At 41.5% G+C, this 25787-nt stretch overlaps 1 protein-coding gene across 1 annotated transcript in view; it reads left to right on the forward strand.

Moving 5' to 3' along the window:
* Positions 1 to 25787, forward strand: part of LOC138971668 (DNA-binding protein RFX6-like) — a 70506-nt gene extending 44719 nt beyond the window's left edge. Inside the window, exons 7-19 of the mRNA XM_070344434.1 lie at positions 4787 to 4864; positions 6622 to 6735; positions 7201 to 7250; positions 7527 to 7686; positions 9218 to 9353; positions 13583 to 13677; positions 18723 to 18840; positions 19294 to 19413; positions 21550 to 21752; positions 22221 to 22374; positions 22807 to 23121; positions 24513 to 24803; positions 25097 to 25787. Of these exons, the coding sequence (XP_070200535.1) occupies positions 4787 to 4864; positions 6622 to 6735; positions 7201 to 7250; positions 7527 to 7686; positions 9218 to 9353; positions 13583 to 13677; positions 18723 to 18840; positions 19294 to 19413; positions 21550 to 21752; positions 22221 to 22374; positions 22807 to 23121; positions 24513 to 24803; positions 25097 to 25233 (1971 nt within the window). The 3' untranslated portion in view covers positions 25234 to 25787. The remainder of the gene's footprint in view (positions 1 to 4786; positions 4865 to 6621; positions 6736 to 7200; positions 7251 to 7526; positions 7687 to 9217; positions 9354 to 13582; positions 13678 to 18722; positions 18841 to 19293; positions 19414 to 21549; positions 21753 to 22220; positions 22375 to 22806; positions 23122 to 24512; positions 24804 to 25096) is intronic.

The following is a 25787-nucleotide window of genomic DNA, read 5'->3' on the forward strand; positions in this document are numbered from 1 at the left end:
AGAGAGACAGACAGACAGACAGACAGACAGACAGACAGACAGACAGACAGACAGACAGACAGACAGACAGACAGACAGACAGAGACAGAGAGCGAGAGAGAGAGAGGGTCGGGGGGGGGGGGGTGGAGACAGAGAGAGAGGGAGATGGAGAAGCAGAGAGAAAGTGAGATACAGAGAAGTAGAAAAAACCCAGAGAGAAAGCGAGAGAGATGCGAACAAGTTTAGTGTATTTCACTTGTCTTCTAGAGAGATCGAGAGAGAGAGGGTGGGGGAGGAGAGGAAGGGAGAGAGAGAGATCGAAATTGAGTGAGAGATATAAACAGAGAGCAAATGAGATAGAGAGAGACAGACAGAGAAACAAACATAGAAACAGACAGAGTCTCCAAGCATATCACCACGTCATGTCCCAAATAGACACAATAGTTCTGGTGACAGAAAAACCAAGTTAGCATAGCATAGCATAGACAGAGTCTTGATCCTTATATAAACAGAACTGCAGGTCTAAAACCAATGTGTACATCACATACCTCACAGACACATTATTTTAAGTAGTGTGCGAATGTTGCTGGGTGTTTTCCAGCCTCCAAGATCTCCCAGGTTTACAATCACCCGTCCTTCATGAAATCTCAATTTCTGCAGGAAGGAGAGCCTATTCAAGCTCCCTTACGCCCAAACAACAGATAGCTCTGCTAGTTCTTCGTCTCTCTAGTTCGATTGTACACAAACTTCACCTTCTATCTCGACCTTCCTCTTCCTTTCATCTGTCTCCGCATCAGCAATACTTGTCGGTCTTTTCCGTTTGACCGGAACTTTTGCCGCCGTAATGTTTTTTGTTTCTGTCCACAGAAGAGTTTGCAAAGGGAGATAATGCAAATCAGAGATTCGGAACTGTTTGGTTCGATCAGTGCATAGGTATGGGGATGTCGTTCGGCATCAACTGCCGGCGAAACGCCGAAACTTATTTCAAATCGCCGAAAAAGTTCCCGTCAACTCGGCAGAATTGCCGAACTTTGCTTTAACGTGGAGGACAGGTGATTTCAATGATTGCCTAAGATTTCCGAAAGTAGCCGTCGCGTTTACGGACAGTTCGGCAAATTTACAGAAGAAACAAGAAATTCCTCCGAGGTAGGAAAAACACCCCCGTTGGTCAAAGGGAAATAACCATTCTCACCGCCACCAACTGAGAAGGTTATTTCCCTTTGACCATTAATATGTCCCTCTATAAGCCAGAATCTTAATCCACCAATAACTCCCTAACCGTGTGTTTGACTGGTCCCAATTTTTGTAAGGACCGTCTCAGGAATGTATAGAACCTGTTCACCAAGTTTGGTGACGATCGGTCCGTTCATTCTTGAGATCTATATGCGAACACAAACACACACCCAAACAAACAAACACATCGAGCGAATCCTATACACACCCTTATACCGGGGGTGTAAATAAATCTCAGCAAGATCCCTAATTGTGGTTTTCGAGTTTGTTTCTCTGGTTGTTTGTTTGTCTGGTTGTTTGTTTGTCTGGTTGTTTGTTTGTCTGGTTGTTTGTTTGTCTGGTTGTTTGTTTGTCTGGTTGTTTGTTTGTCTGGTTGTTTGTTTGTCTGGTTGTTTGTTTGTCTGGTTGTTTGTTTGTCTGGTTGTTTGTTTGTCTGGTTGTTTGTTTGTCTGGTTGTTTGTTTGTCTGGTTGTTTGTTTGTCTGGTTGTTTGTTTGTCTGGTTGTTTGTTTGTGCTTTGGCGCATTGGTTGGTCAAAGTAAATATTTACATTAAATGTGTTCGATGGTTGAGGATGGGAGACTTTACGGAATCAAGAAATACTGTAGTCAATGTCTTGTCTCCCTTTGCTTCCGTTTTGCTTCTTTTTATCGTTAGGATACTTTTGGCAATACATACTCCACTGTTTAAAAGAAATGATTTCATCCTTTTCTGGATCACTATCATGTAAAGCAGTTAACAATGCTGCGCACACAAACTTCGTACTGTTAACCAGTAGAGCTGACCTAAGATTGTTATGACGGCTTTGCGGTCGGTACAAATTTAGTTTTACTTTCGCATACCAGCAAGCCTAGAAACCACACATAAAAGTACCAACAAATTCCATCGATGTTTCAAAGGATAGTTTTACCTGGTCAACACAGGCAGGTGAATCATCTGGCTTTGGTGGTCAGTAAGCACGGACAAGGGTGGGGTTGAGGTGTGTTGAGAGGAATGGTGTGATCGGGTGTGGGATGACAGTGATCTCAATGAGTGTGTAGTTATACAATAGTTGGTTTGATTGTAGCTGCCTAATAACCATGTAGGTCAACCCGGAGCCTCTATTTAATGTCAAACATCGGCAATAGCTTATTCATGACATTGTATGACATTATTTGATTAATTTAAATCAAGACCTAGTATTGAACACGCACAGACTGAGACACGGATACAGCCACACACACACACACATATACACACACACACACACACACACACACACACACACACACACACACACACACATACACACACACACAAACACATACGTATTATTAATTAAACTTCTATTATTCTGTCTTCCTTTCTTTTGTATGATACTCTCTAGGTAGGCCTAGCAAAAAGCATACCTATATCAGTTTTGAAATTTTATACGGAAGACGTAGGGATGACATGCAAACATATCCACAAAAGGGAACAAAAATGTCCTTTTCATCTGTGCTTAAAATAAGCTAGACAACCCATGACATAACTCACATAGAGATTCAAAGGAACCTGTTTTTACAGCTTAATCTTGTGAGAAACGGAGGTAAAAGCACACACACACACACGCACGCACGCACGCACGCACACACGCACACACACAAACACACACAACACACACACACATAAACAATGCACGCCCATGTGTTTCCTCTTTTTACCAGTCACGTCATTCTCTCCCCTGACACGCATTCTGAATGTTATCTCCCCTGTCTAATGAGTGGAGAGTTACGTTTTCCGTTATCTCCCTTGGCTCTTAGAACACTGTATATAAATCGCTGCTGGTCATGCTAAAGTGCTAATAAAATGCTGTTGCCCGAAATTGGGAATTGTGCCTGGTTTGGGGATTGGGGGAAAAAGAGGGGGCGGGAGGGGGAGGGTCAGTTTCGTGACAGGATAAAGAATTTTGGCTCTTCCTTGTCAAAGATATTTTGGGCTGAACTGAGTTTTTTGTTATCTTTCACGTACCTTTATCTTCGTCTTTATCTTTCCTCCGCTCCTCCTCTTCTTCCTCCTCCTCTTCCTCCTCCTCCTCCTCCTCCTTCACTTCCTTCTTCTTTTTCTGTATCCTCATGACTTTTTGCTTTAATCTGTCACTCACCTTTCCAGTTTCCTTTGGTTCGCTGCTGTTTTGCTGTTACTTTGTGTTCAACTTTCCGTTCCCTACTTGTTGCCATGAAGAAGCCTCAATTGGCGAAAATGTGACATTTGAATCAATCAATCAATCAATGACGCTTATATCGCGCATATTCCGTGGGTACAGTTCTAGGCGCTCTGCAGTGATGCCGTGTGAGATGAAATTTTATACGGCCAGTAGATTGCAGCCATTTCGGCGCATATTTACCTAGCCCTTTCACGGCCTATTATTCCAAGTCACACGGGTATAGGTAGACAATTATTAACTGTGCCTAAGCAATTTTGCCAGGAAAGACCCTTTTGTCAATTGTGGGATCTTTAACGTGCACACCCAATGTAGTGTACACGGGGGGAGGGTTCGGACACCGAAGAGAGTCTGCACACAAAGTTGACTCTGAAATAAATTTCCGCCGAACCTGGGATCGAACTCACGCTGACAGCGGCCAACTGAATACAAATCCAGCGCGCTACCAACTGAGCTACATCCCCGCCCCCATGAATGATGATGTCTATGTCTTGTAGATGTAACCGAGTGCCGAAACACTACGATCACCTCGGGAAGCGAAGTGCAATCAAACAGGATTGAAAATGTTAGGGCTAATTTCTTAGCCCTATAAAAACTGTTATGCAAACCCGAAGGTTTCCATGAACATGCAGACAATCGGAAACCACCAGACCCCATCACAAACAGAATTCTACAATACACCGGTGTTGACTTTAAAGGCCAACAACTCGGGTGCAGAGTCTGCTGTGAAAGGAGCGGTAGCCTCCCCTGTCACATAGAGATTTAATACCGATCTCTTTTGTTTTTCAGCATTGTCTAAACATCAGTCTGTTTTTTACACTTATTTTGTTTCTTTTTTTAGATATCATTCTTTAATATTTTGGTTGGGGAATGCTTAAGATGTTTATGTCCATCTTTTTGAGTTTCTTCATCCCCTGTCCTTCCCTCAGAATTGATATATATACAAAGAGGGATCAACAACAAAAATATACACATTTTCAACGTACCTCCAAAATTCAGTTTTGGCCATTTTTTGGGCACAATACGTTTTATGTTAGGTTAGTGACGGGCATTTAATAACATATGACTCTCTCCCTTTCCGTGCCAAGCATAACAACTAGTGGACGTCTTGTAGCTAGATTTTAAGTAACGGAGAGTGCTCAAAACGAGACTATAGGCCGGCCGTTACTCACATATTTTGCTGAATTTATTTCACAGATTAACAGAGGTGTCATTAAACAAATTAATTCAGCAAAACGCAGCTAGGGTGTAGATTTGTGTAACGCGTTCAGGTGGAAAGTTGCTCTAATTCATGGCAAAAACCTGAACACATGCATCTGTGATGGCGCACATGATTGCATGCTTACAGAAGAAGAACCGTGGCTTTAACAGTTGTGCTGTGTTTCTGTTTCAGGTGGAAACTTTCATCATGATGTACAGAACCCACTGTCAGTGTATTCTCGACACTGCCATCAATGGAAACTTTGAAGAGGTAAATCCGCCATGACATTTAGATACTTAGATACACACCCCGGCAAGCACGCACGCATGCACGCCAGTTAGAGAGAAAGACTGATCAAATCAAATCAAGTTTTATTTTACAAGGGTTGTGGCATAACTCATTGTCTCCCAGGTATAGATATATCCGTACCCACTCGTATGGCTCTATCTGACCAGGTACGGATATATCCGCTCAGACTGTTAGCTTCAGTCGCTTCCTGTCGCGTCGATTTAACGCCTGTATTCCAGCGTGTTGATAGACAGTTACTACACAGTTACTACAATTCTGAGTGACCTGCTGCAGCACAGCTGGTCTCGGCTAAAAAACACTTGGTCAACATAGGTGGGGTAGAAAGTGATAAGCAATACAAACGAGCTTTTTTTTCAACAAGCCCTCGCCCAGAGAGGGGCTACTCATATATATATATACACGTAAATTCATTAAAAAGCATTAAAAAAATAAAAGAGGGAGAGAGAGAGAGAAAGGAAGAGAGAGAGAGAGAGAGAGAGAGAGAGAGAGAGAGAAAGAGAGAGAGAGAGAGAGAGAGAGAGGGAGAGAGAGACAGAGAGAGAGACAGAGAGAGAGGGAGAGAGAGAGAGAGAGAGAGAGAGAGAGAGAGAGAGAGAGAGAGAGAGAGATAGAGAGAGAGAGAGAAAGAGAGAATATCATCAGAGTTTTTACTTGTTTTGCAAAGTAGTTTATCTTTGGAATGCTCACACAACACAATGTCAGCGAAGAAATGTCCATCGTCATTGCAAACCAGACAAACAAACTTTTTCTTTTCTTTTTCTTTTCTTTTCAAACCTGTTCTTTGAGTATTTCTAAAACGCAGATAAGAACAGTTGTAGAACTTTTTGTGTTGGAAATACATACAGTTATTGAAGCAAGGAATTCATGCCCGATAAACTAGCAAGATAACATTCTTAACAGCAGCGCACTAAACTGTGTGTTGTTTTCTCAATTGTTTTTTAAGTGACTAGTTTTGGTTTTGCCAATTTCGGAATTCAAGCTGTGAAAACGAGAGTTTGCTTTTATATGTTCAGCATGAGATTAGGGAATTCCACGCAACTTCGTATTCAAACTCAATGGGAAACAAACGATAGAAATTTTTTTCAATAGTTTTTTTAGTTTGTTAACTTATATACTGATGATATACTCTCTCTCTCTCTCTCTCTCTCTCTCTCTCTCTCTCTCTCTCTCTCTCTCTCTCTCTCTCTCTCTCTCTCTCTCTCTCTCTCACTCTTTCTCTCTCTCTCTTTCATGTAGTTGTTTTGTGTATTTATAGAGTAACCAATAAGATTTGCCTGTTTAAAAAAAAAATGTTATTCGTTTTAATTGTTTGTATATTTCTCCGAATGTATTCGTGGGTTTCAAATGGAGCTAATTGGGGTTGGAGGGATGGGGATGGTGGTGGGCGGTTGATTGGTTCCCCAAAAAATGTTAATTGTGTATTCTCAAAGTAACGGATGTTGGATCACAAATTCTAATTTACGGACGATTTATCTCTTTGAGATTCAGAATTACTTTCGTTTATCACAATTGCTGATTAACGACTGAGTTCTGTCTTTCAGATTCATAATTACTTTCTTTTATCACAATTGCTAATTAACGACTGAGTTCTGTCTTTCAGATTCACAATTACTTTCTTTTATCACAATTGCTAATTAACGACTGAGTTCTGTCTTTCAGATTCATAATTACTTTCGTTTATCACAATTGCTAATTAACGACTGAGTTCTGTCTTTCAGATTCAAAATTACTTGCTACATTTCTGGCAAGGTTTACCGGAACATTTGTTACCGTTGGTAGAAAACAGTGTCATCGTTGACATCATCTGCGTCTGCGACTCAATCCTTTACAAGGTAAGCTTCTATGCCACACCACATTTGCTATAGTGTAGTTTTAATGAAAACTCACTCTGCTATATCAGAGTGGGTCGTTACCTTCATATCCAGTTACACAGGGGATGGAGTTTATCTGTCTTTAATAAGAGAGTTTGCATGTACTGTCTCTAAGTGTAGCCGTTATTAGCAGAATGTGTCATGCCTACGTGCTTTTTTGTGGGTTTAATGATAATAATTATTGTATTTGACAGCATGACGTAGTTTTCACACTCATTCTTACGCTAATGACTCACTTAAAAACGCCGCTTTTAGCTCTACTCATGTACTGTATGTTAGTCGTTTACTAATTCAGACAATCACTTTTTCAACACGTGTTCGCTTTTTTCAAACATTTTTATTTCTTCTAAATTCCCACCCCGCTTACAATGTACGCTGGCTAATAAGCTTACCCAAATACTGACACTAACTCACATCCTGACACAGGTGCTAACAGAGGTGTTGATTCCTGCTACGATGCAAGAAATGCCAGAAACGTAAGTGCGCTTTGTACCGCCTTAGACTTTTCTCTGTCTTTTACTTTGATTCATTCATGTCAAATTTCAAATATTGATTTGCTTCGCAAATTCGTAATTTATGTATAATAAGGATGAGTATCATTATAATGAACACTTATTTGCTTAAGCATCTGGCAAGCATGTGGTATTGTTTTTTTTAAGAGGAATAGGCATGCTAATCCCTGCAAAAAGAAAGTACTTCATTTATTTTCAAAAGTCAAATATGTTCTTCTCAAGCATGATTCTGAATTGCAGACTGCTTTGCGACATTCGGAACTTCGCCAAACACTGGGAGAGCTGGGTAGTCTCATCCTTGGAAAATCTCCCAGAGCCCCTTGCGAACGCCAAACTTCCGGTGTCACGGCGGTTTTCTCAGGCTCTCAAGCGGCAGACATCTTTTCTCCATTTGGCGCAGGTAAACACAAATGTTACATTCACAATCAGAAGTTTGGCCGGCTTTTTGTCGAGACATGTACAAGAATAGAAACTTAAAATCTAGATACCGAGTGGCATAGCGTCTGGATCAGCACAAGCGTAAGAAATATATAAATTAAGAACTATGCCATAAAATCACTTGAGGCATATCGAGTTCTTTACTACTGCCATTTATAGGATTTTCAATATGTGAATTGGAAAAAAAATGTCACATAGAAGTACTTTTGAATATGAACAGAAGAAAGTTTGTTTTCCTCATGACAAACTTATAGTATTTCTGTGTCTGTCTGTCTGTCTCCCTGTCTGTCTGTCTGTCTGTCTGTCTGTCTGTCTGCCTGTCTGTCTGTCTGTCTGTCTGTCTGTCTGCCTGTCTGTCTATCTGCCTGTCTGTCTGTCTGCCTGCTTGCCTGCCTTTATATCTATCTATCTAACTATATACATCTATCTATCTATCTATCTATCTATCTATCTATCTATCTATGTATCTATATGCCTGTCTGTCTGACTATTATTAACCTATATAGCAGTCCACTAACAGGCTGTGAGAGAAGAGATAGGCATCACCATCACAACGCTGAGGGTCACCATGGGGGGGGGGGGGGGGGGTCTGTGCACGTGCACGTTGAGGCCAAAAGTGCCATGCACGGTGATCCACGGTGCACGTTACGAAAAAGCTCCATGCACGGTGCACGCCGGACCTCTGTGCACGGTGCACGCTACGAGAATTTCCCCATTCCCATGCACGTTACGTCCAAAAAGCCCATTCCCGGTGCACGTGGTAAAGCATCGCCCCCCTCAACGCTTGCCCCAGAGTACTTGCAGACCTGTTTACCCTTACGATTTTGGCGTAATTTATTACGATTTTCTGCAAAAAATACGCCATTCCGCTATCCGTGTCAAGACTACGATTTTCATAAATAAAAAAAATAAAAAAAAATATATATATACATGTATATATTTTTTTTTTATCAATTCACATGTTTGGCATTGTTTTTTCAATGGCAAAATGGGGTGAAAAAGCACAGGACTGACCAGAGATCATGTCTGTCTGATAAGACGCTGGAGAGCCTTATTCTAGTGGTGAAGTCTCGCCCTCACTCATTCGGCAAGCGCAAGTACAGTAGAGAAGCGCTTGACACACTGAAAAAGGCCTACTACGAGCAAAAGAAAAAGAATCAGTGATGCATGTGCTTTTGATGTGATCTTCGTTGAAATTATGATGACTACAAAAACTGACTGATGTGTTTTGTTTGTGAATGATGGATATATGTGCATGATTGCGTTTCGCAGACACAGTTGTCATATGCGTTGTAATTGGCGACGAATGCTGGATGATTACTATTTTTGTGCCAGGATTACTATTTTTGGGGCTGGGCATTACTCCAAAACACTTATGGGGGTAAACAGGTCTGTACTTGAGATCTCTAACATCTCGTTTCCCTACGACTTAAAAAATATGGTTATGGGACTACCTCTACCTTACCTTCACATGCTGTGTGTATTCTCTGCAGACTGCACGGCCTGTACTGTACGACGCTCAGATGGTCAACGACATGATCGCTGACATCGACAGGATTGATCTCCCTTGCATAGAGTCGCAGCCCTTTAGCAAAGATGGCCTCTCCGATGGAGAACTGAATGCGGAATGTAAGCACGGTTTTCACGATGATGAGCAAGACATTTGCTTTGACAACGGTGATGACACACACACACGCACACACAAAAACACACACGCACGCACGCACGCACACACACACACACGCACATACACACGCGCACGCACGCAAACACCCACACACACACGCACACATACACACACACACACACACACACACACACACACACACACACACACGCACACTCGCACGAATACACACACACACACACACACACACACACACACGCAAACACACACAAACGCACGTACGCACGCACGCACGCACGCCTAGGCACACACACACGGCACACACACACACACACACACACACACACACACACACACACACACACACACACACACACACACACACACACACATACACACTACGGAGAAAGAACGAACTGGTCACAGACTTAGCATACAGCAGCACTTTTTGATTTTGATCTTTTTACATTTTCAACAACAGATACCTACCTACCTACCTACCTCCGCTTTTTTCGATATGTTTCCTCAACCATCACCAATCGTTTTCTTGGCCTGATATTAGTGAAATACGTAAGAGTCAGGTTATGAATGAAGATGGTCATGTTATCAACCCCCCTACTCCCACCCACCCTACAACTGTGCGGTTTTTGTTTTTGTTTTTGAAGTACATTCAGTGTAAAGTCTGTTAGTTTAAAAAGTAAGTTATGCGGTTGAGCTGTGACAATACATAAACCAACAGAGGAGACAAAAGACACATTTTCTCCAGGGTTAAAGACGTATTAATATCCAAATAACTCAGATGATACCTAACGCACTAAATCAAACGTTTGTGCTTGAACATTAATTGGCGGAGCACTACTTTAAACTTGTTTTTTTTTTATTTTTTTATTTTTTTTTATTATTTTTTTATTATCATTTTAATTCTTATTAAGTTATTATTGTTTTCCTTCAGTCTCACTCTTTCTCTCAGCTTCACACTCAATGGACAGTAAACAGATCATGGACAATTTTTTATTTATTTTTTTTAATTTTTTATTTACATTTACCCTCTCCCTCTCTCCTCTCTCTTTCTCTCTCTCTCTCTCTCTCTCTCTCTCTCTCTCTCTCTCTCTCTCTCTCTCTCTCTTTCTCACACTTGTCCACACAACATCTCTCTCTCTCTCTCTCTCTCTCTCTCTCTCTCTCTCTCTCTCTCTCTCTCTCTCACTCTCTCTCACTCACTCCCTAGTCCGTCTTTCTCTGCATCCACTTTCTTTCTCTTCGATCGCGACTTGTCTGTTTTTTTCTGAATTTTGTTCTTCGGATTTTTCCGTCTTCTTCTTTGTTCTTCTTTTTTTTGCTTCGTCTCTCTCTCTCTCTCTCTCTCTCTCTCTCTCTCTCTCTCTCTCTCTCTCTCTCTCTCTCTCTCTCTCTCTCTCTCTCTTTCTCTCTCTCTCTCTCTCTCTCTCTCTCTCTCTCTCTCTCTCTCTCTCTCTCTCGCTCTCTCCTCTCCCCCATACTCTGTCGGTCTCTCTCTCCCCTCTCTCCCATAATCTGTCAATCTCTCTCTCTCTCTCTCTCTCTCTCTCTCTCTCTCTCTCTCTCTCTCTCTCTCTCTCTCTCTCTCTCTTTCTCTCTCTCACTGTCTCCTCTCGTTCTATCTTCTCTCTCTCCACCTATTTTTTTTTTAACATTTTGTCCTATATTTTCTTCCGTCATCATTTCTCCTTTTGTCACCTAACGTTTTTTTTATTTCAGTTTCACAGATAGCAACATATATGCGAGTCACAAGTCAATTATTTTTCTTAATCTTAACTCTTTCTCAAAAATACATCCGATCTCTAAAGGGGTACCGTATCTATAAATACCTATGCACATTTTTGCAATCAAGATCAGCAAATTGACATAGTTTGCTTCAGCAGATGAAATAGAATTCCTTTTAACTAGGCCAAATAGGGCATCCCGCACATCAACATGAATTCTTTTCGAACAAGCGGTGAAGAAGGCTTCTTCAACAAGATTCCACACTTTGCTTATTTTTCTACAATAATAAAAGAAATGTTCGATATAATCTGTCTCTTCTGTACAATGTGTACAACTAATACTCTCAGCAATGCCCATTTTATACAATATAATGTTCGTTGGATAAATGTTATGAGTTATTTTCCAGTGTAGCAGTCTTAATCTTACTTCTTTTGATGCGTTGCTTGCTATCTGCCAAATGTCCTTGTTTATTTCAATTCCCATCTTTCTTTTCCAGAAACTGACTGCAATAGTCTCAGTTTGATAAGCGTCTACCATTAATTTACGAAACTGCCTGGGTTTAAATGTACTTATTTTTTGATAATCCATTACCTTCATAGCTTGTATTCCATTATCATTCATCTTCAAAAAAAGGGATGCTATTGCTGTGCGAATTGCCCCATATTCAAATAGTCTTGTTGGTTTATGCCCAACTCTTTCACAAATCCTGTGAAATGGTAAAAACATATTATTCTCGTATAAATCCTTCACATAGCATATATCAGATGTAACCCAATCACGTAGAAACATTGTCTTGCCACGATAAGCAATTAGAGAGTTATTCCATAGGCATAAATTCTCCAGCTGGGTCATTTTTTGCACGCATGGTAATATCTTTTCATGGTTGTCAAGCCAACATTCTAAAACGCTTTTCCAGAACTTGTTTGTAATCAACCCCAACCCTTTAAATAAGGTTGGTTTGACGTTTGCTTGAAAGCAGCATAGATTTTTTCCGAGTTTGGAGAACATACTGAGTGGAATACTTTTCCAAGCTTCTTCGTTTGGTTGCAGTAATTTCGAAAACCATCCAAGTACAAAGGATTTTTGAAAGTCACCCAAGTCAATCATATTTAGGCCACCTTTACTTGTTTCTTGGCACATAACTTTTCGTTTTACCTTTTCATAGGCTTTTGTGTTTGAAAATCTTTTTTTCCAAATGAATCTGAAAAACATTGAGTTCAGTTTACATATGATCTTTTCGGGTATAATCAAAGCTTGCAAAGCATGTGTTAATTGAGGGATCAAAAGTGATTTTACAAGGCAAATCTTTCCCATTATACTGCAGTTTCTCTTAGACCACTTAATCATTGTGCTCTGAATATGATTAATTTTTTCTGTCCAGTTTTCTTCGATTTCCGAGGCTTCTAAATTATTACTAAAATATATACCAAGAATTTTGACTTTTGATTTCCATCTGAAGCCACATGGCTGCTCCTCAGAGTACTTCTGTGAACCCAACCACATGGCCTCCGATTTCAGTCTGTTCACAGCCAGTCCTGAGAACTTGGAGAAATATGACACCAATGTCAGAGCATTTTGCACATCATCAGTGCCTTTCAGAAAAAGCGTAATATCATCAGCGTACAAGATCATTTTCAAGAAGTTCCACAATTGACCAAAGAACAGAAAAATAGCATTGAGGGCATTTTAACTGAAGATGAAATCACAAAGGCTTTAAAAATAATGAAAAATGGCTCAGCACCAGGCGGAGATGGTCTAACAACTGGTTTTATGAAATTTTTCTGGTGTCAGATAAAGACAATGGTTATATGTTCCTTAAACGCCGTTTTTGATAATGGTCAAATGTCTCCGACCCAAAAGAGAGCAGTTATAACATTAATACACAAAGGGAAGCAACTGTCAAGGGATGATCTGAATAACTGGCGACCAATATCTTTACTAAACTCAGATTATAAGTTACTGGCAAAGTGTCTAGCAGTACGCCTAAAAAGTGTGCTTGGAACAATAATTCATGAAAATCAGTTTGGTTTTATGAAAGGCAGAAATAGTAGCACAGCAGTTAGAATGATTGATGATATAATTACACATCTCAAACAAACGAACAAACCAGGGCTACTCCTAGCTCTAGACTACAAAGCTGCTTTCGACACAATATCAAAAGAATACATAATGTATGCCTTTAAACGCTTCAATTTTGGTAACACTTTTGTTAGATGGGTCACTACGCTCATGAACGAAACAGTAAGTTGTGTAAATTATATGGGGTGGTTGTCAGAGCCTATAGAAATGAACGCTGGAATTCGACAAGGCTGCTCATTTTCACCAATGGCCTTCGTGCTCGCCTTAGAGCTGCTGGCAGTCAAGATGAGGGCAGATCAGTCAGTTAAAGGGGTATTCTTGCCATCAGCCAATAGTACTAATCAAGAAAGACTATTGCTTTAAACTTGTTAATAAATTAAACTTTTAACATTTGATTTTGTTCTTTCAGTTCTACAAGAATTCAAAGAGTTGCTGAGGAAACAAGCAACAGTTGAAGCGTTCACAGAATGGTTGGATCTGGTTGTGGAACAGAAGGTTATCAAGGTACAGAATGCGTGATCTTCTTCTTCAGCGTTCCAGAATTGTCTGGTTACGTGTGAGCTCGTTTGCCGATTTCGGTTCCTCAAACTATACTCTGAGAGCATAGTCAGCTTCACTCCGCTTTTGTTGAGTGGGCATGCTGGGTATTTTCGTGTTTCCATTACCCACCCAACTACGACATGGATTACAGGATCTTTTCCGTGCGCACTTGGTCTTTTGCTTGCGTGTACACACGAAGGAGGTTAAGTCACTAGCAGGTCTGCACATAAGTTGACCTGGGAGATCGGAAAAATCGAACTCACGACCTCCCGATTAGGAGGCCGACGTCTTACCACCACGCCACTGCGCCCGTCGAATGAATGCGTGATCAATATAGCATGTGTTTGCAATGTTGTTTTCTTGGTTTAGTCCCTAGTACCTTCTTTTCCTTTTTCTACTAAGGCCTAAAAACAAAATAGGTGTGGTTACGGTAACCCGACCTACCCTATTTTTAGGGGCCGACCCTATAACTTTTTATTACATTTGCCCCCCCCCCCCCCAAAAAAAAAAAACAAAACCAAGAAAACGAGTGCAGAAAACGCAGCGAAAGCGCCCGAGTCGCACACTTATTTCCCTGTCAAGTAGGTTTAATTTGTACACATTAGAAAAAAAAGTTAAAAAAAAAATAAAAATGATTGCCTACCTTCCTACCCTATTTTTTTTGCCTATGTTACCGTAACCACACCTATATTTTTTGTTGGCCTAATATTCCCTTTTTCTTGACCCCTTTTCTTCTCCTGCTCTCTATCCCCGCATTTCATCTACGAGTAGTCATCCTCTTTCTTCTTTTTACATTTAATCAAGTTTTGACTAAATGTTTTAACATAGAGGGGGGAATCGAGACGAGGGTCGTGGTGTATGTGTGTGTGTGTGTGTGTGTGTCTGTGTTTGTGTGTGTGTGTGTGTGTGTGTGTGTGTGTGTGTGTGTGTGTGTGTGTGTGTGTGTGTGTCTGTGTCTGTGTGTCTGTGCGTGTGTAGAGCGATTCAGAGTAAACTACTGTACCGATCTTTTTGAAATTTTACATGAGAGTTCCTGGGTATGATATCCCCAGACGTTTTTTTTATTTTTTTGATAAATGTCATTGATGACGTCATATCCGGCATTTTGTAAAAGTTGAGGCGGCACTGTCACAGCCTCATTTTTCAATCAAATTGATTGAAATTTTGGCCAAGCAATCTTCGACGAAGGCCGGACTTTGGTATTGCATTTCAGCTTGGAGGCTTGAAAATTAATTAATGACTTTGGTCATTAAAAATCTGAAAATTGTAATTAAAATTATATTTTTATAAAACGATCCAAAATTACGTTTATCGTATTTTTCGTCATTGTCTGATTCAAAAAACATATAAATATATTATATTCGGATTAAAAACAAGCTCTGAAAATTAAAAATATAAAAAGTATGATTAAAATTAAATTTCCGAAATCAATTTAAAAGCAATTTCATCTTATTCCTTGTCCGTTCCTGATTCCAAAAACATATAGATATGATATGTTTGGATTAAAAACACGTTCAGAGAGTTAAAAAGAATAGAGATAGAAAAGCGTGCTATCCTCCTCAGCGCAACCGCTACCGCGCTTTTCTCGATTGTTAATTTCACTGCCTTTGCCACGAGCGGTGGACAGACGATGCTACGAGTGTACGGTCTTGCGGAAAAAATGCAATGCGTTCAGTTTCATTCTGTGAGTTCGACTGAGCTTGACTAAATGTTGTATTTTTGCCTTACGCGACTTGTTTTTTCCTTTCGTCAACTTAGTTTTCTTCTTTCACTAATATTCTTATTGTCCGATTCCGATGTTTCGACTCTTTCTGGCTCTGTTTGTTTTGTAATTCCCTTTTTTTCTGTAAATATTTTTACATGTTGCTTCTGCTTTTTTCTATCCTGCTTTTTCCAACCCTTTTCCTCTTTTTTTCTAAAACTGTTTTCCTCTCTTATGTCATCTTCGTCATTGCTTGCACCTTCTTCTTGTCTATGTGCGGCTGTCTGTCAGATAACGCAGTGCTCGTGTACGTATATATTGCAAAATATTGATGCAAACCTCTTCTTCTGTCTTCGCTGTGGAGAATGGGATTGCGTGTAAAAGGGTATGCCAGACACACAAAGAAAACACTCGAACAAGTACGAACACACCCTAAAGGAACAAGGTACAGACACGCGCAGAAACATATATAGGATCACACATTGTCAGAGCCACAGACCAACATTAAGTGCGAGTCAATATAACTGACAAAAAGGCTCATGACTTCTCCTCCTCCTGGCGACACTTTGTCAGACTATTAAATCTGATCTATGTGTAATTTGTGCCCCTCAAGTGGGTATTCTTTGCGCTAAGCCCTCTTTTAAAGCTCGCTAAGGTGTCAAATTGTCCGCATTATGCATAGCACTTCACAAAGTTATCCCCCATGTTTGACAACCCGTCGTAAACCAATAAACGCTTGCTCACTTTTTTGAAGAGTTTGAGACTGAGTTACTAGCGGGAATTGCAGTAAGCTTTATACTTGTTTATTGAAGGAAAGTACGATTAGACTTACATGATTACATCACATGATATATGATCATGGGTTTTAAGAGAAGAATTTGTGTTTATCGATTGATTCGAGGATGGAAATGTGTGTGAGTCAACACTTTATGACATCCGTGGATTTCTTATGAAAACATTAGATCGCACAAAAAGGCAATAGAACTCTTTAAGAAATGGTTTATGAGTCGGTAAGAAATTGCCCCCTGAACCATTTACATGGCGTCTGTTCTTCGATAGTTGCACTCATCAAAGAAAATGCTGTTGTTGTCGTTGTTGTCATCGTCGTCGTCGACGATGATGGTGATGATGATGATGACGATGATGATGAACGTGATGATGAAAATGAACATGATGATAAAAATGAACATGATGATGATGACGATGATGATGATGATGATGATGATGATGATGATGATGATGCATGAAGATGAGTGCCGTAAGTGTCTCATTTTTATATTTAGTCAAGTTTTGACTAAATATTTTAACATCGAGGGGGAATCGAAACGAGGGTGTGGTGTATGTGTGTGTGTCTGTGCGTGTGTGTGTGTGTGTGTGTGTGTGTGTGTGTGTGTAGAGCGATTCAGACTAAACTACTGGACCGATCTTTATGAAATTTGACATGAGAGTTCCTGGGTATGAAATCCCCGAACGTTTTTTTAATTTTTTTGATAAATGTCTTTGATGACGTCATATCCGGCTTTTCGTGAAAGTTGAGGCGGCACTGTCACGCCCTCATTTTTCAACCAAATTGGTTGAAATTTTGGTCAAGTACTCTTCGACGAAGCCCGGGGTTCGGTATTGCATTTCAGCTTGGTGGCTTAAAAATTAATTAATGACTTTGGTCATTAAAAATCTGAAAATTGTAAAAAAAAATAAAACTTTATAAAACGATCCAAATTTACGTTTATCTTATTCTCCATCATTTGCTGATTCCAAAAACATATAAATATGTTATATTCAAATTAAAAACAAGCTCTGAAAATTAAATATATAAAAATTATTATCAAAATTTTTTTTTCGAAATCAATTTAAAAACACTTTCATCTTATTCCTTGTCGGTTCCTGATTCCAAAAATATATAGATATGATATGTTTGGATTAAAAACACGTTCAGAAAGTTAAAACGAAGAGAGGTACAGAAAAGCGTGCTATCCTTCTCAGCGCAACGAATACCCCGCTCTTCTTGTCAATTCCACGTGCACTGCCTTTGCCACGGGCGGTGGAGTGACGATGCTACGAGTATACGGTCTTGCTGCGTTGCGTTGCGTTCAGTTTCATTCTGTGAGTTCGACAGCTACTTGACTAAATATTGTATTTTCGCCTTACGCGACTTGTTATTCCTTTCTAATACTTTACATCCTGTACTACAGGTGTTAATGCTGGTTAAATTAGCTATTTCCCCCTCTCTGTTTGGCTTGTTGTTCTTTGTCTTGTTGTCTTGTAAGCAATTGTACGAGACTAATGGTCTTTAAAACCTTTTATTACTCATGTTCAACTGCCTGTGCTACGATTCCAGAATTCGCATAAAACGTGCTTCGTACTTTGAAGTGGCAATCATTTATTCAGAGCCCATACAAAACGTCGCTTCATTTTAGTTTCGTACCAACCCTGTCCCGACCTCTCTTACTTCAAAACGTCACTTCAAGAGCACACCCGCAGCCAGGGAAAAGAAATCCTACCTCCATTTGTTATCCCCCACTCTCATACGGGCGATCTTTTGATGTGGTGATAGGTTGTTTGTAGATTGCATATTAATCCACCTTGCTGCTAATCCTTTCTCGGATTTCGATAGAAAAATCCGACTTTCCGCAGTGAGTGCGAACTATGGCGGTTAAAGTGGATATTGCCTTGTCTTTATCTGCCGTGCGGATCTGAGTGTCAACAAGCTTGGTGGAGAGAAGGGAATGAAACCGAATAGGTCTGTTTTCACAAAGGGTGACTCATTGTTTGAGAAGAGGCACAAGGAAAAGTCCTAGGTTGCGTGTTTTGTGTGACGTATGTTAAAACACTTTTGACTTGCAATTTGCGTGATTGGTTTGTCGGTCGCTGGGTCATTTCTTTCCCATGGATTCCTTTAGTGTCTGGCATTTTTTGTTCTTATGAACTGTTGTCAATGTATGCAGTCTCTGGATTTCTGTTTGTTAGGGTGAAAAACGACTGTGCCAGAAATAATTCGAATAAAATTGTTTCTGAATGTTTAGACAAACACTGTGGGTGAGGGGGGGAGGGGGGGGGGCGAGATGACGGAAACGAGGGACAAGCGAGGGTGGGGGGGAGGGGTTGGTTGGCAAATCGTCATTGTTGCCATTTGCTTTCTCGGCCCATACTGTCCAAAATTCCTGTTCAGGTACCAGAAAAGGACGGAGCAAAACTAAATGCAGTCTGTTGAGAGATGTATCGGTTTATCACAGGATGTCCTGATACTTACCCCTTTCGTATGAAATGAACCTTGATAATGTTGTTCTTTGCATTGCCCATGTTCCAGCCGAGCAAGCCGAACGGGAGGTCATTTAAGAAGCGAGCCCAGGAGTACCTGCTGAAGTGGTCCTTCTTTGGTGCCCGCGTCATGCATAACCTCACTCTCAACAACGCCACCAGCTTTGGTAAGTCTTATTGTCTGCTGCGGGAAACATTTATTTTTGTTTTTAAACTGTATGAGAGAGTACACATTCTAAACAGATAGACTGCTAAAGTTCCCATCAAGAAAACAAAAAATAAAGGTTAAACTATTGGAACGCTTGATTCAGGACAAAACCTTGGACCACCACTTGGAGTCATCCCAGTCGCATTCTAAAATGAGTGACAGCATACGCAGCCCTGAAAGTCCAAAAAATGGTACTAGCCAGAGAGCAAGCTTTACTAGCCAAACCAACAATTTGTTTCAGCAACTTTACTCGCATTTGGCGAGTAGATGAACACTTTTACTCGCCAGTTATATGTTTCTACTCGCCATGGCGAGTGAAATACTCGTCACTTTCAGACCTGCTACGCTGAAATATGTAATGAAACTTGTCTCCGAGATCTCACACTGAACTTGATGTAACGTGTCCTTCCAGGGTCCTTCCACCTGATCCGGATGTTACTGGACGAGTACGTGCTGCTGGCGGTGGAGAGTCAGCTACACAGCGAGAAGGAACAGGAGCTGCAGGCACTGCTGGAGAAACACACACAGGCTGGTAAATACTTTGATTCTCATTGCTCCTGTTTTCCCTCCTATCTCTACCCTTCACTTACCATTCCTTGCCCCCCCCCCCCCCCCCTCCACTCCCCACCCCTAGAAAGATCAGCTACACAGCGAGAAAGAACAGGAACTGCAGGCTCTGCTGGAGAAACACACACAGGCTGGTGACTTTCATTCGCATGGCTCCTGGAAGGCAGAAACAATTAAATGTTTGATCTCGAATGTTTGGCTTTAAAAATTGGCCGGAAATTGTCCCCTAGAAGTTCCAGGATCGGGAGAAAATAATTATAGGGTCGATCGGGGAAATATTGGAAACATTGAATATTTTTCTTGGCCTTACCCCTCCTACCTCTACCCTACCCGTCCCATTCCTACCCCCCCCCCCCCCCCCCTATCTAATAAGATCCGTTGCACAGTTAGAACAATTACACAGGTGGTAAACAGCTTTTTCTCTGTGTGTCAAAGTTCAGTTTAAGAATCTTCGTAACTAGTGTTCGGGTCTTACGGAAACTAACAACTGCAAGCTGTATAAACATTGCTGGAGGAACCGGAAGTAAAAGCACACGCAGCCTGGTAAATGGTTGATTCTCGAGGTTCTCGTTCTCCTGCCATCTGCCTCTCCATAGTCCGTTGAGCTAGGTATCAGCACCTGCAGAAGAAAACAAAGTCACATGCGTCGTCACAAGGAGTATGTGCTGTAAACTATCCTTAGCGGATTATGACTTTATTCAGTTATTCTGCAGAAAAACAGAAATGCTGGAGAAAAACTGTTTGTTTCTGCAGCATTTCTGCATAATGTCATCTTTCGCGAGAGCAACGTTTTTTTCTGCAATAAAACAGTTTTACTGCAGTAAATTTGAAATCAAGAATGCTGCAGAAAAACAGAAATGCTGGAGAAAAACTGTCTTTTCTGCAGCATTTCTGCATAATGTCATCTTTCGCCGAAGCAACGGGTTTTTCTGGAGCAAAACATTTTACTGCAGTAAAATTGAAATCAAGAATGCTGCAGTAAAACGGTGCTGTTGTTTTACTGCAGAAAACCTGTTTACACTTTTTCTGCAGCATTTTGTACTGGCTCATTATGATGTTGGAGCACGCGAGCCCCCCTCTGTCGAGAGATGGACTCATCCAGAATTACCAATAGTTGTGCGTGACACGAATGTATTTTGTCTGTCTGACTTCCTTTCCGCCGGAAGTTCAAAGTTTCAAATTAAACAATGGCACCTGTCAGCAACATTGTCACATTTTCCCAGACGAACGCAGTAGTCCACTTCGTGTTCGATTTGCTTCAGAAATTGTTCACGTTCGGCCGCCATTGTGAAGTTGAATATAATGCCCTTATGCTACACGCCTTCTGATTGGTACACTGCGGAACAAACTATTATACTATCCCAGGGGGCGACGAATACAAACGCTACTTTACAAGGTCGTTCGTTTTTCTCCAGAAAAACTGTCACAGACTATTCTGAAGAAAACGTTAATCGCAATAATGCTGCAGAAAACCAAGTAAACATTATTCTTCAGGAAAACTGTTTTACTGCAGTAAAAAAAAACGTTGCTTCGGCGAAAGATGACATTATGCAAAAATGCTGCAGAAAAGACAGTTTTTCTCCAGCATTTCGGTTTTTCTCCAGAATAACTGAATAATGTCATAATCCGCCAAGAGCCAGTACAAAATGCTGCAGAAAAAATGTAAACAGGTTTTCTGCAGTAAAACAACAGCACCGTTTTACTGCAGCATTCTTGATTTCAATTTTACTGCAGTAAAATGTTTTGCTGCAGAAAAAAACGCTGCTTCGGCGAAAGATGACATTATGCAGAAATGCTGCAGAAAAGAACGGTTTTTCTCCAGCATTTGTCTTTTCTGCAGAATAACTGAATAAAGTCATAATCCGCTAAGGATAGTAAACGTTACTGGAGAAACACAAACACAGAGAGACTCTTAAACGCTTCAATTCTCATGATTCTCACCATTCGCTCCCAACCCCCCCCCCCTCCACCCTCCTCCTCTCCATTCAATCTTGGGTTACACTGTTGTGGTACATTGTGTGCGGCGAAGCTAATTTGAACAGCCGAGGTCACTGTTATAAATGGTATACCTTACAACATAGAATTGAATGCCTTGTTTCAGATGACATGGGCGCCAAACCCACGCTACAACAATCCGCCAGCACGTGCTTTGTGGCGTCACAGAATCGCGCTCCTTCTCGCAGTGGCAGCGTGATGAAACGAGAGCAATATGGCGAAGTGGCCACTACCGCTTCATTTACTCCCGTGGCATTTAACGGCAGGGAATCCTACGGCATGTCCCCTCAGCTCACTCAATTGGGACAGGTAAGAGCGGGGACGGTGATAATTTAACAATTCAATGTAAGATAATGACTGCATGGCTACATAGTTGTAAAGCTTCATTGAGAAGTGTTCGGTGATTGTGCATATTCTTTTATTTAAGATGAATGTTGGGTGTTTTAATTAAGTCCCCCAAAAGTTATCTTTTCCCGAATTGAAACAACTGATCTAAGAATAATATATTTATCTGTGATTAAATGGACATATAGTGCTCGGTCATGTGTTTCCTGCCTCGCTTGAGGTGATACCAGCAAGGATCTTTGCTCAGTGCCACAGCTGTACAGCAGTGTTGCCTCTGTCTGGTAAATGTATAAGCAATACAATTCTTCAGCAATACTAGTGACGGGTAATCAGTGTTTTCCCTGACAAACGATGCTATTGTAGGTGTTGCTGGATATATGGATTCCTCAGTGTGACAGTTACAATTACTTATCATTTGCATTCTGTGAACAGACCATGACAGGAGGGACGATGCTGACTCCGCCCATCTCGCCCATTGTACCCAATCCAATCAACCCTCGGAACAGCGTCATCAGCCAGGGGCCAATCGCAGCGTACGGGAGCTCCGCCCAGTCCTCTATGCTTGCCTCAACGTTCCCTTACTTAGGTAATAATCTTCAAATACGCGCAAAATCAATCGAATCAGTGTGTGTGCTGTGTTAACATGCGTTTTTTGTCAAGGATTGCATGAGAACAGTTAATTGATCGCTTCGAACTCTTGTTGCAGCTAGCCTGCTTTCCACTGGGAGGAAGCGAACCGAATTTCCAAACAATTGAATAATCAAGTATTGGAAATTCTTGTCTGTTGTCCACTCAAAAGATTGATTGGTCGAGGTTCTGTTGAATGTCTCGTTTTGTCTATCATTCAACGTTTCATAAACTTACCTTTTCTTGTTTTTTGATTCGCACTTCAACCTGTTGTTCGGAAAATGCCGTAGCTGACATCGGTAGATTGACAAGACTATATACACCAGCGTTATGCTTCGTTCCAGACTTATGTCTAATTTGATTTATACTTTATTTCCTCCTACCTTGCCAGGTCAGCAAAGCGACTACGGGGCGCACAACTATCTCTCTAACTACACCCATCCTTCATCCGTCTTCCGCTCTCATCCCGGAAGTGCGTCATACACCGGAAGTTACATGATGAGGAATGACCTTGAGACTTACTCCTATCCTGACCAATCGTTTGCTAGTGACCCTTACTCTACATATTCACCATATGCGGGTCAGGCTAGTGCATACCCGCCTGCGTCTGTTGGTCTTACGAGCGCTGGGAATTCTGGGAGTGCCTTTAACGTTGTCCAGAGTGCTGCCTCTTCGTTTGGCAGTCACCCATCGTATCAGAATAATGGTAGGTTCGGTTCTATCGTTGTTCACAGGAATTATTATCTGTTATTCGTTTTGATTTTGAGGGGTAGAACATTTTTTTAAGTATGCCTAGTTTTGTTTTGTCATGTCGTGCAAAACTGTGTCTACGCGATGCAGAAGTGAGAGAGAGAGAGAGAGAGAGAGAGAGAGAGAGAGAGAGAGAGAGAGAGAGAGAGAGAGAGAGAGAGAGAGAGAACGAACGAACGAACGAACGAACGAACGAACTTTATTACTCAAGGATGGAGATTTTAGGCTCACGCCTAGTCTTACAATCTGTCCCTGCTAAACTAAGACATAAAAATAAAGACAATAAAAGGACAATTGTCAATCGCAATCATACAGTATTACTAACTACAACATTACCTATACGATAGAGAGAGAGAGAGAGAGAGAGAGAGAGAGAGAGAGAGAGAGAGAGAGAGAGAGAGAGAGAGAGAGAGAGAGAGAGAGAGAGAGAGAGAGCTGTACTGACCTTGACGAATCAGTCGAAAATATGTGATTATGTATATGGTATTTTGTGGATCCAAACTTCCAGGTGCTTTCAGTTTTTTCTTTTTCTATGCTCAGCTGTGTTTAGTTAGTTGCACGTGCTGCTTCCGTCCTATGTCTGAGCACTCTCTTCCAAGTGTATCTCCCCCTCCCCCCTTGTTTATGAGTATGTGTTTGTCTGTCCCTGCGCCTGCTTATTTTGCTACCCCCCGCGGGTTAGGGGGAGTCCCATATTGGTTGGGACGAGAAAGAATTTACCCGATGCTAACCAGCATGTCGTAAGAGGCGACTAACAGGTTCTGTTTCTCCTTTTACCCTTGTTAAGTGTTTCTTGTATAGAATATAGTCAATGTTTGTAAAGATTTTAGTCAAGCAGTATGTAAGAAATGTTACGTCCTTTGTACTGGAAACTTGCATTCTCCCAGTAAGGTCATATATTGTACTACGTTGCAAGCCCCTGGAGCAATTTTTTGATTAGTGCTTTTGTGAACAAGAAACAATTAACAAGTGGCTCTATCCCATCTCCCCCCTTTCCCCTATCCCATCTCCCCCTTCCCCCGTCGCGATATAACCTTGAATGGTTGAAAACGACGTTAAACACCAAATAAAGAAAGAAAGAACTGCTTATTTTGCTGTCTCAGGAGCTAACTTTTAAGGATTTCACATTCGCACATGCCCTAGCTGAGACTTTGTATTTTACAGATTAATTTATTTGTATTGCTTCTTCATTCACGTATTAGCCTGGACAAGTTATTGTTTAACGAACGAACGACAGTTTGGGCATAACGTTTTCACAGGAAATCAGTACCAATAAGGGACAGTAAAAGTACTGCGCTAAAACAAATTGTTCAATAATATTTTATTTATTCGTTTTTTTGGACACAGATTACTACGGCAGCACAGGGTTTGCGCAAGCACCCAAACTGGTGGAACACGTTCCTGTCATTCAGCAGCGAAACTCCGCCCCCTCCCACCACGCCCTCCAATCAGGCCACGCCCACAATCTGCACCACCCCCACCCCCACTCCCACCTCCACAGTCACCAGTACCCGAGTTCTGAGATGACCGACCCCCTCAACCTGCTTGACCGTTCGCACCGGATGAACGGGGTGGGGTTAGGGGTGGGGCTCGGCGTTGGAGGTGTGTCTGCTTCCTGTCATAGTCCCATGCACCCATGTAAGTGCGTGTGTGTTGGGGATGGGTGGTTAGAAGGGGTGGGGGGTGGGGGTGGGGTGGGGGTAGGAGTTGGTTGGTTTTTGTTGTAGTTGTAAGTATGTGTGTGGGTGATGTGTGTGTGTGTGTGTGTGTGTGTGTGTGTGTGTGTGTGTGTGTGTGTGCGTGCATGCGTGCGTATTTGTGTATGTGTCTGGGTGTCTGTGTGTAGATGTTTGTGTGTGGGTGTGGGTGTTTATGTGTGTGCATGTGATGCAGTACTTGAAATTTCACACACAAACTGTGTTCTTTTTCAGTGCATCAGAACGGCCAGTTGGGAGAAGACCTGATGTCAATGGATGTTTCGGGCATGATGGGAACGGAACCGGATATGACGTCACACTACGCAGATCCTCGCTCCCTCCCGCCAATCAACACAGTGTTCATGTCATAGCATACGACGGGGATCTCCGATTCACATTCAGGCCGTGCTAGTTCAATTGTTTCTCCCCTCAACACTGACTTTTATACAAATTCAATGTAGAACAAGGGGTGACTGCGTGTTGTGCACACCAAATACGCATTACTCATCACAAGATGACGTTAATTGGTTCTTCTGCAAATCTTTAACACAAACACCGGAGTGAGAGGAAAATATGTCCCCCGGGAACCAATTGAAAGTCCGGCCGATTTATGTGGAGCACGTGATGCGCACAAAAAATAATGGCGGTCTAGAAGTGTCGTCTGCGCATTGATCGCGGCGGCGCCCGCGGCTTTCTTGACCGCAAAGGACTACCGCGCACGTTGTGAGACGTCATTTGTTAGACCTCAATAAAACCTGGCTAGGACTTTCTGCCCTATGAGGAAAATGATTCCGCTTAAAAGTCTAGGAAAAGTTGTCCGGCTGTGACTTTCCGTGGGACTCTTTGTCAGTCCCAGCGAACAATGATTCCTTGTACACCGGCACTGCCATTGACAACCCCTACCGGCGATACGACGTCAATCACA

The sequence above is a fragment of the Littorina saxatilis genome, linkage group LG7 (genome assembly GCF_037325665.1).
Source record: "Littorina saxatilis isolate snail1 linkage group LG7, US_GU_Lsax_2.0, whole genome shotgun sequence".
Lineage (NCBI taxonomy): Eukaryota > Metazoa > Mollusca > Gastropoda > Littorinimorpha > Littorinidae > Littorina > Littorina saxatilis.